This window comes from Megascapheus bottae, chromosome 7, assembly GCF_031878675.1.
Source record: "Megascapheus bottae isolate mThoBot1 chromosome 7, mThoBot2.hap1, whole genome shotgun sequence".
Classification (NCBI taxonomy): Eukaryota; Metazoa; Chordata; class Mammalia; order Rodentia; family Geomyidae; genus Megascapheus; species Megascapheus bottae.
Genome location: NC_143515.1, coordinates 71,880,658 through 71,895,763, shown reverse-complemented (window position 1 = coordinate 71,895,763; position 15,106 = coordinate 71,880,658). Strand labels below are relative to the sequence as shown.

At 38.9% G+C, this 15,106-nt stretch overlaps 1 protein-coding gene across 2 annotated transcripts in view; it reads right to left on the bottom strand.

Moving 5' to 3' along the window:
• The window catches only part of Wdr35 (WD repeat domain 35), a 46,771-nt gene that overhangs the window by 30,984 nt on the left and 681 nt on the right, over window positions 1–15,106 (bottom strand). For both annotated transcript variants that reach the window (XM_090337404.1, XM_090337405.1), the window contains exons 2-10: window positions 14,852–14,969; window positions 11,092–11,163; window positions 9,194–9,286; window positions 7,090–7,218; window positions 6,398–6,531; window positions 4,958–5,123; window positions 4,676–4,821; window positions 1,455–1,580; window positions 255–440 (exon numbers count right to left, since the gene is read on the bottom strand). In XM_090337404.1, the coding sequence (XP_090193530.1) occupies window positions 255–440; window positions 1,455–1,580; window positions 4,676–4,821; window positions 4,958–5,123; window positions 6,398–6,531; window positions 7,090–7,218; window positions 9,194–9,286; window positions 11,092–11,163; window positions 14,852–14,969 (1,170 nt within the window). The remainder of the gene's footprint in view (window positions 1–254; window positions 441–1,454; window positions 1,581–4,675; window positions 4,822–4,957; window positions 5,124–6,397; window positions 6,532–7,089; window positions 7,219–9,193; window positions 9,287–11,091; window positions 11,164–14,851; window positions 14,970–15,106) is intronic.

Sequence of the window (15,106 nt, the reverse complement as noted above, 5' to 3'; positions counted from 1 at the left end):
ATTTCAGAGATAGAATATTCAGTACTAAATCAATCAACATGAATGGGCAGTGACTAATTAACAGAGAAAAAAAAATCAGGGGATTCAGAATCAATGGAGTCTAGTAGTTGGCCAAACCAGTTTAGACAAACATGGCCAACAGACCCAATGTTCTGTCCTTGCCAGTGTCCGGATCATGCTTGAGAAGGGGGGTAACAGAAACACATTTTGCCCACTGTCAACCCATCTGTGTCTCAAGAACCATGAGGACCTACCTGAGGATGACTTTCATCAGCTTTTGTAGCCAAAATGCAGAAATCACCACAGGTGGTAATAGAAATAAGACTCTTCACATATTTAATATATTTCTCATTGTTCTTTGTATCCCAAAAGACCACACAGTACTCAGGACGATCGGGTCTGGTATATGCATAAACCACGGTATTTAAGCAATAGCCCCACTAGGAAGAAAGGAAGGGGAGGGGAGGTTATGGAGGGGGAAAGGAGGCAATACTTAGCCTGAAAAAGAACTTTTCTCTTGTTTGCTTAAATAATTTGATATACCCTCATTTTATGTTTACTCTAGAAATAATGCAGGTTAATGGTTTATCAGTGCTGACAAAATATATCCCTTCAGAAATGAAGACAGGAATGAATCACCAGCTTAGTACCTTTTCTCACCAGCAAAAATTCTCCAAGTCACAACAAAGACATTTTTAAACCAAAAATGTGCTGCAAAAATAAACTTATTTATCAAACGTCCCTTATAACTTTAAATTTATAAGATTTAAGCTTCGTTAGTGAATTTTTTCAAAAGTCTGTTAAGTTATGATGATTTAATAATAATAGCAGGTGCGATTGGGGAGGGGACATCAGGTACTCATCAGATACAGTTACAAGTTTAAGTCCTGAGTTCCCAACAGGAACTTTGCCTTTTCCCCATGAACATTTATAAAATCTGTTTCTACGGTCAAATTCTTATTTATCTAAAATGAATTCTTCTTGCTTATCTAAAATAAAAAAACAAATGTAAACTCACAGAGAGAATAGCCATGTACAAACCTATTTTAGCTTTACTTCTTAGGTATTTATTTCTCCTTCACATTATCTAGTCATTATGGGACTTCTCTGGGTACAATTTTTCCTTCTAACTCTCCCATTATGTTTTTATGTGATTTGGGATACATCAATAATCCTTGTCAACATTATGACTAGGTAAACTAAGTCATGTTTAACTGTATATTCTATAGTTAATTTCTAACATGAACTTTTACCTTTAAAACAGTTTTAGATTTAACTTCTTCTAATACCACAGCCCATTTGCCTATCCCATAGTTTTCTACTTATTAGTTCTAAAGTCTTGATACACACACAAAAAAGCATTTCTGAAACTAAACAGCTATGAATATTCTTTGATCTATAACAAAGATATTTAAGAAACAAAAGAAACCTTATTTTATAAATGCTTTTAATACCTTATAATCAGGCCGAATATTTGCAAAATATATGAAGGAATCAACAGCCAGTGCAATTTTCAGCCCACCTCCTTCCCAAGACAGTGCAGTCATCTGCTTCCCAGGAACCTTCAAAGCACCTAAATGCTGGGGGACGGGGATTCACATTAACCTCAAGTTTATATCACAATGAGTAAATCACCCCACCCCCAGCACGGTGGTAAGAAAATGAGTTTGTGTAAAACTACTAATCCTTATTAAAGAAATTTTTTCTCTTTTTTAGAAGAAACCATCCATTTGATAGAAGAAATGTATAAACTATATCCACAGAACTAGAAAACAAATTTCACCAAACCTAAGACACTATAGACTGAAACATGCACCTTTACTTTTAAGTACAACTAAGAAAAAAAAAGTGTTGCTAATTAGAATATGATTTTTATGAGTATGATTTTACGGTACATGTCTTCCACCTTCTACCACAGGACAATGCTGCAAGAAGGCCTTGACAGGGCCCTCAGCCCAGTGAGCAAATAAACTTCAGTGTTTCCTAGTGTATGGTACTCAGTACTAGCAGTAGACAATGACAAGACAGATGCACTAAACCCTACTCCACAGAACAATAGAACAAAAACATAATCAAAAAATCTTATGGAGGAGGGTCTGTCTTGCTACCTCTATGAAACCAAAGGGTAACAAGCAAGCTTTGGTGAGCATCCCTGCACCATGGGAAATGAAGACCACCGCCTCATTATACAAACTGGCCAGGAAGTGGCAGCACTGCAGACAACAAGCACTGGCTATGTGCCAAGCACTGGGCACAGACAGCCCTTCATCCTTCTCTCCTTTGGTCCTCAAGACAACACCAACAGGAATTATCTGAATTCCAGGAAACAAACAATCTTCATCTCAGAACTAAATGATTCAAACTATGCCTCCAAAATGGAGCAGAAAGCAAGGCCAAATAGTTGATGGTGAACATACAAAAACCAACTATGCACTCAAAAGAAGGAAAACATAATATAGGCTTAAAAATACAGTATGCACAAATATATTAAGCATAGTTATTAGTAAGCTCTCTTTTTCCAAATTCTATTTTTCGTCAGTTATGGGGCTTGAATTCAGAGGCTGGGTGTTGTCCCTGGGTTCTTTTGCTCAAGGCTAGCACTCTACCACTTGAACCACAGCTCCACTTCTTGGTTTTTTTTGTTTTGTTTTGTTGCCAGTCCTGGCTCGAACTCAGGGCCTGAGCCCTGTCGTTGGGCTTTCTCAAGGCTAGAGCTCTACCACTTGAGTCACAAAAACACTTCTGGCTTTTTTCTATGTATGTGGTATCAAGGAATCGAACCCAGGTCTTCATGCATGCTAGGCAAGCACTTTACCACAAGGCCAAACTCCCAATCCCACAGCTCCACTTCTGATTTTTTTTTGACTGGTTAATTGGAGATAAGAGTCTCACAGGGACATTTCTGCTGGGCTGGCTTCAAACCACAATCCTCAGATCTCAGTCTCCTGAGTAGCTACTTGGCACCCAGCTCCAAATTTCTGAAAATTGACAAGGTATCAATCCTCCTATTTGAAGTTTCCAATGTGACTTCTAAAAATTCTCTCTAAAGTTATTAAGAATGCCATGGAAAAGAATATGTATTTAGGAAATAATACTTATATTTTCATTTGGCATCACTGGAGATTGGTTACTATAAAAGTTTTCTTAAAATAACTGATTACAATGAATTAAAATAATTAGAAGTTCAAACTGGAAGGGTAGACAGATATGTGTTAGTATGTCTATCTCCACATATTTTGTCTATGTATATACGATATGTATGTATATAATTTATAAATGTTTAATATTACATATACATGTTTCATTTCTAAGCCCATTTGAAGTATTGCACTAGGCTGAGCACAGTAATATAATGTAATCTCAGTTACTTGGAGGGGGGAAACTGTGAGAGCTGCATTCAAAAGTAGCTCACTCAAAAAATTAACAAGATCCTCTGAGCGCCAGTGACTCACACCTGCAATCCGAGCTACTGGAGAGGCTGACATCTAAGCATTGTGGTTCAAAACCAGTCCCAGCAGGAAAATCCTGGAAAGTCTTATCTCCAATTAACCACAAGAAAACCCGAAGTGTAGCTGTGGCTCAAAGTGTTAGAGCACTACATTAAGCATAAAAAGCTCTGGGACAGTGCCTAAGCCCTGAGTTCAAGCCTTGTAACCAACCAAAAAAAGGGGGGGGAAGGAGGAGCCAAACACAGTGGTACACACCTATCATTCTAGCTATGCCAGAAACACCAGGGGCTGGAAGTTTAGCCTGGTGGTAGAGTGCTTGCCTAGCATGTATGAAGACCCAGGTTCGATTCGTCAGTACCACATACATAGAAAAAAATGGTGATGGGGCTCAAGTGGTAGAGCTTTAGCCTTGAGAAAACCCAAGGACAGTGCCTATGCCCTGAGTTCAAGGCCTGGGACTGGCAGAAAGAAAGAAAGAAAGAAAGAAAGAAAGAAAGAAAGAAAGAAAGAAAGAAAGAAAGAAAGAAAGAAAGAAAGAAAGAAAGAAAGAAAGAAAGAAAGAGGGGAAGGAAGGAAGGAAGGAAGGAAGGAAGGAAGGAAGGAAGGAAGGAAGGAAAAGAAAAGAGAAGCAAGACCCTGAAAACCAAGAATCAAAAAGAACATGCTTCCAGAACACAATTTAGCAAACACAAGGCTCTAATTTCAAACCCCATTACCACCACCAAAAAGTAAAAATGAAAACAAAAAAGAAAAAAAATCTCATTAAAATTAAAAAAAAAAAAACCAAAAACGCTAAAGTATATGACAGCACTCATAAGCCAGCTAAGAAGAGATTCACAGGTGGAGAGAATACCCAAGATAGCTAGTCCATAGTAATATCTTATGTCAAACTTCTGGGTTTCTTTCTCTTCTTTTCCTTTTGTTTTGTTTTTTTCAGGCATCATCTCACTGTGTACCTTCAGCTGGCTTTGAACTGGAGATCATTCTGCCTTATGCTGTGACTATATGTTTGCACCCCTATACCCAGCAAACTTCAGGGTTTCTAAACATTACAAAATAAACTTGATGATAAAACAAAGAAAATTTGTGACGTGAATACCTTATTCACACTTATAATCTCAATATTGTTACTCAAAATGTCCCTAAATAAATGACTAGTTCATACTTTTCCTGTTGTGCTGTTCCTACCCATGGAGGGGAAGAAAGTATCACTGAAATGCACTTACCTCACCAAAGGGAGTATAAAACTGCACAGAGTTGATGTCTTTATCCTGAGTGACGACCCTCTGGGAGCCAGCCACAGCTAACACACTGCCTGTGTGGTTCCACTGGATGCTGACCACATTCATGCCCGTATCAATCAAAACAGGGTCTAGTCAAAGTGGGAAAAAAAAAAGGTATGCTGAAGCTAAGCTAATAGGAACATAATTAGCCTACAGAATTAGATGAACTTAAGAATGATTTTTAATATTGTTTAATTTTCCAATTATAAAGAAAAGAAGACTTACTTTGGTCATTTTCATGTCTCATTATTTGGCATCTTCCATTGTCAAAACAAATAGCCAGACAAGGGCAGTCGGGCTCCACGTAGCCTTCTGTGCCATGGTACCAATGAATGCCCGCAATGCTGATGGCTCCAGTGACATTCACCAAACAATTCAACTTCATTTTCATCTGGACAGAGGTGCACAGTTAACAGAGAAATTTCAAACAGAAGTATGAACGGAATGCTGCTGGAAGAACACTGAAGGCAGGATCTAAAATCTGGCTGCAAAGGCAAGTTGCACTGCTACTGAGAGTAATTTGCAGAGAAAAATGTCACACAGAAACTGGCTGTTCTCCCACCAGTGAGAGGACTTGAGTGACATCTGAATCCTCATTACAAAGGAAACTGCCTCATCAGTGGGTCAGAGATTCCATTTGCAAAGCCAGAACTTTTTTCCACATTTTGTCACAGAGCCTACCCAACCTTACCTTCTTTCTACAAACTCATTTTTCTCTCTTATGATGTAAGTCTTCCATTCTCTTTACAAACAACTTTACTGACAGAAAAACATCTTTACTATCTGCATGAAAACTTGGACTTGAGACACCAGAAGATACCTGCAAAACTGAAGTTTCACAGCATCCTTGTCCTTATCCCCTGCTTTTACACACTGACAAAAGTCCACTCCACTGCCAGAAGCTGGAACTGAAAGCAAGGCTAATCCATATGGTCTTAGAGAAACTAAAATTTTTTAAGCTAAAAAAAATTTAGCCAAAAAAAAAATGTTTACAGCTAAAAAATTTTTAGCCAGTTGCCAGTGGCTTATGCATATAATCCTAGCTATTCAGCAGACAAAGATCTGAGGGGCACAAAAGCCAGGCCAGGCAGGAAAGTCCATGAGACTCTAAATAACCACCAAAAAAGCTGAAAGTGGAGTTGTGGCTCATGTGGTAGAACACTCACCGTAAGCACAAATGCTCGGAGACAGTGCCCAGGCTCTGAGTTCAAGTCCCCAGACAATTGTAGCTATTGTCTCAGCTACTTGGGAAGCAGAAACTAGGGGGATCATGGTTTGAGACCTGCCTGAACAACCAAACACGACCCCATCTCAACAAACAAGTTGGGCATGGAGACGCATACCTATAATTCACTAAACATACCTATAAATCTAAAAGCTACTGTGGAAAATACAGAGAGAACAGTTAGGTCCAGGACAGGTGCAGCAAAAGCACGAGACCCTACAAGAAAATAACTCCATAGGTGGTGCTGCAGGTATAGCTTAAGTGGTAAGAATGCCTACTGACCAATACGATACCCTGGGTTCAAACCTCAGTGCCACCCCCCAAAATTCAATGAGTAAAAAAGAGAAAAACCTGAGTCAAAGACTATTACATAAACTATAATAAAAGATAAAAATAATCACATAAAGCTGTGTGAATAGAAATAATAAATATATACTTACTATAAAATTTCCTTGATTATCATAAATGTGTATTTCCCCATTCGCCATTCCAAAAAGTAAGATTTTACTATCTGAAGACCATGCTACATGGCATAACTGAATACCCTTCAGATCTTTTCCCCAAATACGGTTTCCTAAAACAAAACACAAATATAATTATTGGAAGTTCGAAGTTACCATCTTCCAGCTGCTTTCAAAATCTTTGTCCCCCCCTAAAGAACATCCCACATCCACTCTTTATTAACTAACCTACTTCAATTATTGAGCACATATATAAGATAACATAATAAAAGATCTTCTAAGTAGCAGTAGCCATTTCTTTTTCTATCATTTATGAACTCTTTCTTCTCGTCTCCAAATGCCACAGGCTCCTAACTCCACAAATGGCCCTATGTTTCTTTATTCACTTTGGGGTTTAAGCTACCATGTCAGGCCTCAGGTACATCTCTGGATATAATTCTCTCTTTTCAGTATCACCACAGGAAAACAAACAAAGAATCATTTTTTCCTAAAAATACTTATTTAAAACAAATGGTTAGAACCAGCAAAGCAAAACGTATTCTTAGAGATTATCAAATTATATATCAAGTGTTACATCTGTTTTCAAATCAGAATGCTAATAACTGTGTAACTTAAATCTCTACAGATAAAAACCAGCTGAGTGGTCCTTAGTCCAAGGCATGCATGCATACCATCCACCGACCCAACGATCACAGCTCCGTCCTCATACACGATGCAGATCTTCTGCCCGTCAGAATTCCAGCTCATACTACGAACCACCGACTTGTTGCGATTGTTGATCATCTCCTCATACCAGGAGCCTGTTTTCAGAAATTAAAAAACTGACAAGTTACACTTTCCCATCTATTATATGGTACTTAGAGTTAACAGCCATCTAGAAAGCATCCTATGGGATAAATAGCGGCAAAGCTTTCTTCCACCTGAGAAACTGCACTACAGATTATCAAACCCAACACATACACACATGGCCCAGGGGCTAGTTACAACAAGATTATCACAGGAAACACAACAATCACCCATCTCTTTCCCTTTATTCTTTCTTTCTCATTTTCCCCTCTTTCTTCTAATCAATCAAGACTGATTAAACATACTTAAAACATGTGGAATGTAATGATGAAATCCTCTTCTATATAATATAAGCTAATGAGAGAGAGACAAATAGATGGACAGACAAAAAAAGCCTTAAAAACTAAATAAAACTTCATTTGCTTTTTCAGGGCCAAAACAACTGATTTTGGGGGGGGGAATTAACTTTCCCCTCTTGAATAACATATTACATTTCATGTAATAAATAAGATGACAGAAAACAACATTTTACATGTATGCAAAACCTCTCCAATGATTAATTACATATTAGGTAAAAGTATCTCAAATACTAGGTAAACTTGAAGCTTACAATATTGTTACAGTGATGAAAAGGTCATCAATACACTGAATGACATAAACATTCTAGCTACAAAATCCCTCTACATGGAGTGAGGTGTGACTTGCTTGTAACTAAAACCAAATTAGAGACCAAAAAAAAAGGGTGGGGGGGCGGGAGTTTGGCCTAGTGGATAGAGTGCTTGCCTAGCACGCACCAAGAGTGGAGTCTTCAGTACTATGTACATAGAAAAGCCAGGAATGATGCTGTGCCTCAAGTAGCAGAGCACTAGCCTTGAGGAAAAAGCCCAAAGACAGTGTTCAAGCCCTGAGTTCAAGCCTCAGGACTGGCAAAAAAAATTAAAAAAGCAAAGGGGATGGAATACACACTGGCTAGATAATCACGTTTTAAAATAACTCTTCAAAATAGGGTGTTAACACAATCATGACTGAAGCCCCAAGAAGACCAACTCTGAAAACCAAAGTTACACTAATCTACTATACTTTCAAATGGTACCCCACTGCACCCCTACACACATACACATACACTTTAAAGTAAAATTCAAGCACAACAGCATGTTTTTTATTAAGAACTTATAAATGATACATTCTATACCTTTAGAAAACAGGAAAGGAAAATGATGGTTACAGGCCTGGAAAGAATACACATTATGAGCTGCTTTTCTAGGAACAGTGACAAGTCTAAATTAGCCCTTCTCCTCCCTTCACCCTCCAGCTCTGAATTGTGGACCCAGTACAAGAGCTGAGATAAAACGTATACCCACAAGGGGGCTGGGAGTTTGGCCTAGTGGTAGAGTGCTTGCCTAACATGCATGAAGAACCGGGTTCGATTCCTCGGTACCCCACATACATATCAAAAAAAGCCAGAAGTGGTGCTGAGGCTCAAGTGATAGAGTGCTAGCCTTGAGAAAGTCCAAGGACAGTGCTCAGGCCCTGAGCTCAAGCCCAGGACTGGCAAAAAAAAAAAAAAAAAAAAATGTATACCCACAAAAGAAAAGGAGGCTAACTGGCCCAATTCAGGTAATGAATTATTGCCTTTGACTTCATAAAGATGTTTCTAACTAGTAAGTTAACTCCAGCCACTAATCGTGTGGGAAGTAATTCTTACTGAAAGTCTAGAGGGTGGGAGAGAATTATCTCATGTAGAAACTATTCTAAGTGTCTAAGTTCATTTTGCAGACATTCAACAGTAACCTACTTGTTTTCTTAATGGTTTCACATTTCAAAAGAAATAAAGTAAAAGCTGGGCAGAAATAAATCCAGAGTATCATAGCACAGTCAGCATGAATTCCTCCTACCAGTTACAATGAGATTATTTTAGAAAAGCCATCTCCCCATCCAAATACTGTGAGCCACACTCCAGTTAGTGAAATACAGCAGCTCCTAATATACCTTTATATAGCATCCAGACAATGATAAGCCCATTCTGATCACTGGTAGTCAACTTCTGATACTGCTCATTCCAGGTTATAACTTGAACAGCACCTGGGACATCAGAAAACAATTTACATACTTAAAAATGGCTACAATTAATTTCAAATCTGTATCTTGACATAAATCCCAACTAAACAGTCTTCAATTTTAATAGATACCAAAAAGATTCAGAGGATATAGTCACTGAAGACATTAATTTTCTACAACTCTGTATAACATAGTTTTTATATACCCCTCTACCGTGCTTGCAAAGACATATCCATGACTAGCTCAAAATGTTATCTTTAATCTGAAGAGAAATGCAAATAAGCAGAAGTAATGGTATGGTTCAAATGGTAGACCATCGCCCTGAGCAGAAAAAGCTAAGTGAGAACTCAAGATTCTAAGTTCAAGCCCCAGTGGGAAAACAAGTAGAGAAAAAGAAAACATAGCTGGGCATTGATGGCTCTTGCCTATAATCCTAGCTACTCAGGAGGCTGAGATCTGTGGATTACAGTTAGCCCAGGCAGGAAAGTCCATGAGACTCTTATTTCCAATTACCAATCAAAAGGCTGGATTTAAAACTGTGGCTCCAGTGGTAGAGCATAATCCTTTCACAAAAAAAAAAAAAAAAACGCTCAGGTACCCAGGCCCTGAGTTCAAGCCCCAGGACCTATACACACATTAAAAACCAAAACACACACAAGCATGAATGATTTACCAAACCATTATAGATGGTTAGTTATCCTTTTGGTTGGCTGATTCTAGTTGATATGGTTCATAATTTGTTTCCCATTCTCCTTTACTATGTCATTAGTAACAAGTTCATGGGCAAATCTTAACCCTCTGGGTTATATGAAAAATTGATTAGCTTTAGTTTTCTTATCTATAAATATTTCAGTGTCTATTTTCCTAAGGATATTCTTTTTCATAACCCTTTTGCAAATTTTTTTTGGTCAATTGTAGGGCTTAAGATTCTTGGCCTGGGTATTGTCCCTGAGCTCTTCAGCACAAGGCTACTGCCCTACCCCTTGAGCCATAGCGCCACTTCCGATTTCTAGTGGTTAACTGGAGATACGAGTCTCATGGTATTTAGTGCCTGGGGTGGCTGTGAACCTCAATCCTCAGATGTCAGCCTCCTGAGTAGCTAGGATTACAGGCGTAAGCCACTGCACCAGGCTTGCAAATTCAAATTTTTAACTGAAAAATACTATCTAATACATAGTCCATTTTCAAGTTTTGTCAATTATCTAGATAATGTCCCTTCTAAATATTTTTTTTCTCATAGCAGGATCCTTGAGATCAAATAATGCAGTCAGTCATTTTCTTTGTAGTTTCCCTAGTCTGGGATAACAGAACAGATTCTTTAAAATGACTAGGCACATTTTAATATATTTATATTGCCTATATATACATACATATACATACATAGTATGTATATATGTATAGTCAGACAACAATATTTTAATATTTAAAATAACTACTTTTAAATATTTATCAAAGATGTATAATCCTGTTAAAAGATGATATGAGGTCTGGGAGTTTGGCCTAGTGGTTAAAGTGCTTGCCTAGCATGCATGAAGACCCGGGTTCTATTCCTCAGTACCACATACGTAGAAAAAAGCTGGAAGTGGTGCTGAGGCTCAGGTGGTAGAGCTCTAGCCTTGAGAAAGTCCAAGGACAGTGCTCAGGCCCTGAGCTCAAGCCCACGACTGGCAAAAAAAAAAAAAAAAAAAAAAAGATGATATGACTCTAGGCCATATAAATTATGTTTATGAATAAATTATTATTTTAAATATAATTACCTAAAATGTCAACATCCTTGCATTAAGTAAATTTACTCCAAATGAACAAAAAATAAAAGCTGCATGACTCACCACTGTGACCTTCCAGGGTCTGATTCATAGAAAGGTTACTAGGAGCTGCAAGACCTTTCAATTTCGCATCATCTAAAGGAAAAAGAAACTTACTATTATATATACACCTATATAAAAGCAACAGTTTATAAGATTTCTGACATATCCTGAAAGTTGGAGAGATATACAAAGACATTAGAATGGTTTTCCCTTTTTTGTTGTTGTTGATCGTGGGCCTTGAACTCTGGGCTGGAGCACTGTCCCTGAGCTCTTCAGCTCAATACTAGCACTCTACTACTTGAGCCACAGAGCTATCTCTGGTTTTGTGAGAAGCAGCATTGTGAACTAGCACTGAGAAGTAGCATTGAGTGAAGAGCTCAAGAACGCACCCAGGCCCAGAGTTCAAGCCTCATGGCAGACAAAAAAAAAAAAAAAAAGTCTTACGGAAGGACTTTCATGCCCAGGCAGGTTTTGAACCACAATCCTCAGTTCTCAGCCTCTTGAGTAGCTAAGATTACAGGCATGAGTCACCATCACCGACTTAGAATGTTTTTCTTAACTATACCTCATTCATGGTGCAAATATGAACAATACCGTATGCCCCTTTCAAAACGATAGCCTAGGGAAAAGTGTAAGAGATGACCGTTACTCAGTTTATTAAAAGGTGCACAATTGCCAGTGCTGCCTGTTCCTTCCCAGAGATCCTAACTAGAAGGTCTGTGGCCAGAGACTAAAAACTGTGGACACAAGTTTTTAATAGGGTTTCAGAGAACTTTATGTAGTTATTCATTCCTTCAACTAATATTTATTTATTTATTTATTTTGCCAGTCCTGGGCTTGAGCTCAGGGCCTGAGCACTGTCCTTGGACTTTCTCAAAGCTAGAGCTCTACCATTTGAGCCTCACACCACTTCTGGCTTTTTTCTATGTATGTAGTACCAAAGAATTGAACCCGGGTCTTCGCGCATGCTAGGTAAGCACTCTACCACTAGGCCAAATTCCTGGCCTCCAACTAATATTTATTGAAGATGCATACTGTGCTAGCAACTAAAGAAGGTACTGGGGGGCCGGGAGTTTGGCCTAGTGGTTAAAGTGCTTGCCTAGCATGCATGAAGACCCAGGTTCGATTCCTCGGTACCACATACATAGAAAAAAGCCGGAAGTGGTGCTGAGGCTCAAGTGGTAGAGCTCTAGCCTTGAGAAAGCCCAAGGACAGTGCTCAGGCCCTGAGCTCAAGCCCAGGACTGGCAAAAAAAAAAAGAAGGTACTGGGTAGCAAATGATGAGCCAATAGTTACTTCTTCTCACAGAGCTTATAAACAATAGGGAGTGAGGTGTACATACATATATATACACAAATACAATTACAAATTTGATAAGTAAAGGCACCATGAAAGAGAGCCACAGGGGCTGGTTTAGACTGAAAGGAAACCAAGGAAGGTTTCTGAAGAAATGGTAATTAGCAGAGACAGGATAGCAAAGGGAACTAGGGCAAGATAAGAGAGTTATAGATGGCAAACAACAAATGAAAGGCCCTGGACTCTTGGTGACTCAGGCAAAGACCTGAAGGTGGGGGGAGCAATGGCCCCAGACAAAGAGGGAGAGAGGAACAGAAGACAAATTACTAACCAGATTTTATTAAAGGGTAAAAGAAGCCTTTAAGGACATTTTCAATTTTATTCTTCTTGATTACTAATCATCCTACAGAGAAAGTTATACAAAATTCATCTTCACTTAGAACATCTGATTGTCACATGTAAAATCTAATAATTAGAGCTATTATCAAAAATATACATTTTTTCAATGTATATTATATAAAAAAAACTACCACTGTAATTGAAGGGTAGGGACAGAAAGGGGAAAATGGAAAGAATGAAAGGTACTCATTACTCGACTTAGGGAATTGTAATCGTCTGTATAAGTCCTTAATAATGACAAGAATTTTTTAAATTGTGTAACATGCTTAAACTTTTTCTAACATTCCAAAATTATCTCATAGAAACATTGTTCTTAATTTTTATCACTGATATTTGCATTTAAATGCTTTTAGCAATAATGATTGAGTGAAATTAGTGATATATACAATTGCAGGACCTAATAGATCTGAAGAAATGAAACAACCCTATTCCTCTATTAACCTGTGTGGTTCAAAATCACAGTTTTCTATCTGTTAAATCATAGTCATATGCTCTTTTTTTTTCCCCTTTTCTTTTTTTTTTTTTTTTTTTTTTTTTGCCAGTCCTGGGGCTTGGATTCAGGGCTGAGCACTGTCCTTGGACTTTCTCAAGGCTAGCACTTTACCACTTGAGCCATACCACCACTTCCAGCTTTTTCTAGGTATGTGGTACCAAGGAATCAAACCCAGGGCTTCATGTATGCTAGGCAAGCATTCTACCACTAGGTCATGCACCTAGCCCCACAGTCATATACTCTTTAAAAATATCTTCTAATTAAGCTGGGAACCGGTGGCTTACACCTGTAATCCTAGCCACTTAGGAGGTTGAGATCTGAGGATCACAGTTCAAAGTCAGCCCTGGACTTCTTTTTTGCCAGTCCTAAAGCTTGAACTCAGAGCCTGAGCACTGACCTTGGGCTTTATCAAGGCTAGAGCCCTACCACTTGAGCAACAGCATCACTTCCAGCTTTTTCTGTGTATGTGGTACCAAGGAATCAAACCCAGGCCTTCCTATAGGCTAGGCAAGTACTCTACCACTAGGCCGCTCCCAGACCCTCCATGATACTCTTACCCCCAGTTGAAAAAAAAAAAAAAAAAGCTGGAAGTGGTATGGTGGCCCAACTGATAGTGCTAGCCTTGAGAGGCTTAGGGTCGGCACCTAAGTAGCTAGGATTACAGGTGTGATCCATCCACAAAAACAGAGCTTGATTTACTATTTTTATTAGTGTACACTTCTTAAAAATAAAAACATTCTGTTATCAGACATCATGCACACTAAATCTTTAAGAATTTTTTTAACCCTGACTTTTGTTTGTATTCATAAAAGTTGTTGAAGTCCCAGAGAAATTCCTGCTATGTATTGCTGCCTGGGTAATTGCTGTGCTTAGAATCAAACTATATTGAAACAGTGTTTTGTCACTTGAAGAGACAGTGGAATTCTGAAGTTATTCCCATTTGTTTTGACTCCCTAGAAAGATCACCTGATAATCCTTTCTCTGTGAAAGCAACACAAGAGACTACCACACCATGGATACAGCTACACATGTGTAACTTGATCACTCTGTTGTCCTGAGCATCTTCAAAGGTTGGGCCATTGTCACTACTTCAGTTAACTTCAGACAGTACACATGACTACAGGTAGCTTCCGTGACCTTTAAATACTGCTTCTCTGATCCTAGGGTCTTTTATCCAGATTTTCTATCTCTTCAGCATTGGCATCACAAAAAGCTACAGAAGCCAACTCAGTCAAGTACTAGATCCAGCTACGTGGGTGACTAAAGAGGATTGCCTGAGCCTAGGAATTCAAGGCTGGCCTAGGCAACATAGAAAGGGGCCGAGAGGGAGAGAGGAAGAGACAGAGAGGGGACAGGAGAGAGTAGAGAAGGGAGGGGCGAGGGGAGAGGGACTGACAGACATCTAATGTTTATTATATGTTATTTATATTCTCTGCACTTAACTGAAAAATATTACCCTGGAAAATCACCATACTCACATACAAAATCACATGCAGATTCATGTACCCTCTTTTTAACAGTCACACAAGTACTTGCAACAAACCTCGCTGAATAAATGGCACTCAAAGCGTGTTGGCCTTGGTCTTCATTTACCTGTCTGTGTCTCTAATTTCAAGACTTTCAATAATCCCTCTTCACCACCGCATGCTATAAACCCTTGGTCCTTGTTCCAGGATATGCACTTCAGCTTCACGTTGTTGGGGATGGCGATCTGTAAAAGAGAGCACCCAATCCACGAAGGAAGTGGGGGGTTACAGCTACTGGAGATGAAGACTGAAGAAAACAGCAGGCCTTTCAGGAGGGTTCTGAGAAGGGAGGTGTGATGAACCGGGGTGCCCCCAGGGTGCT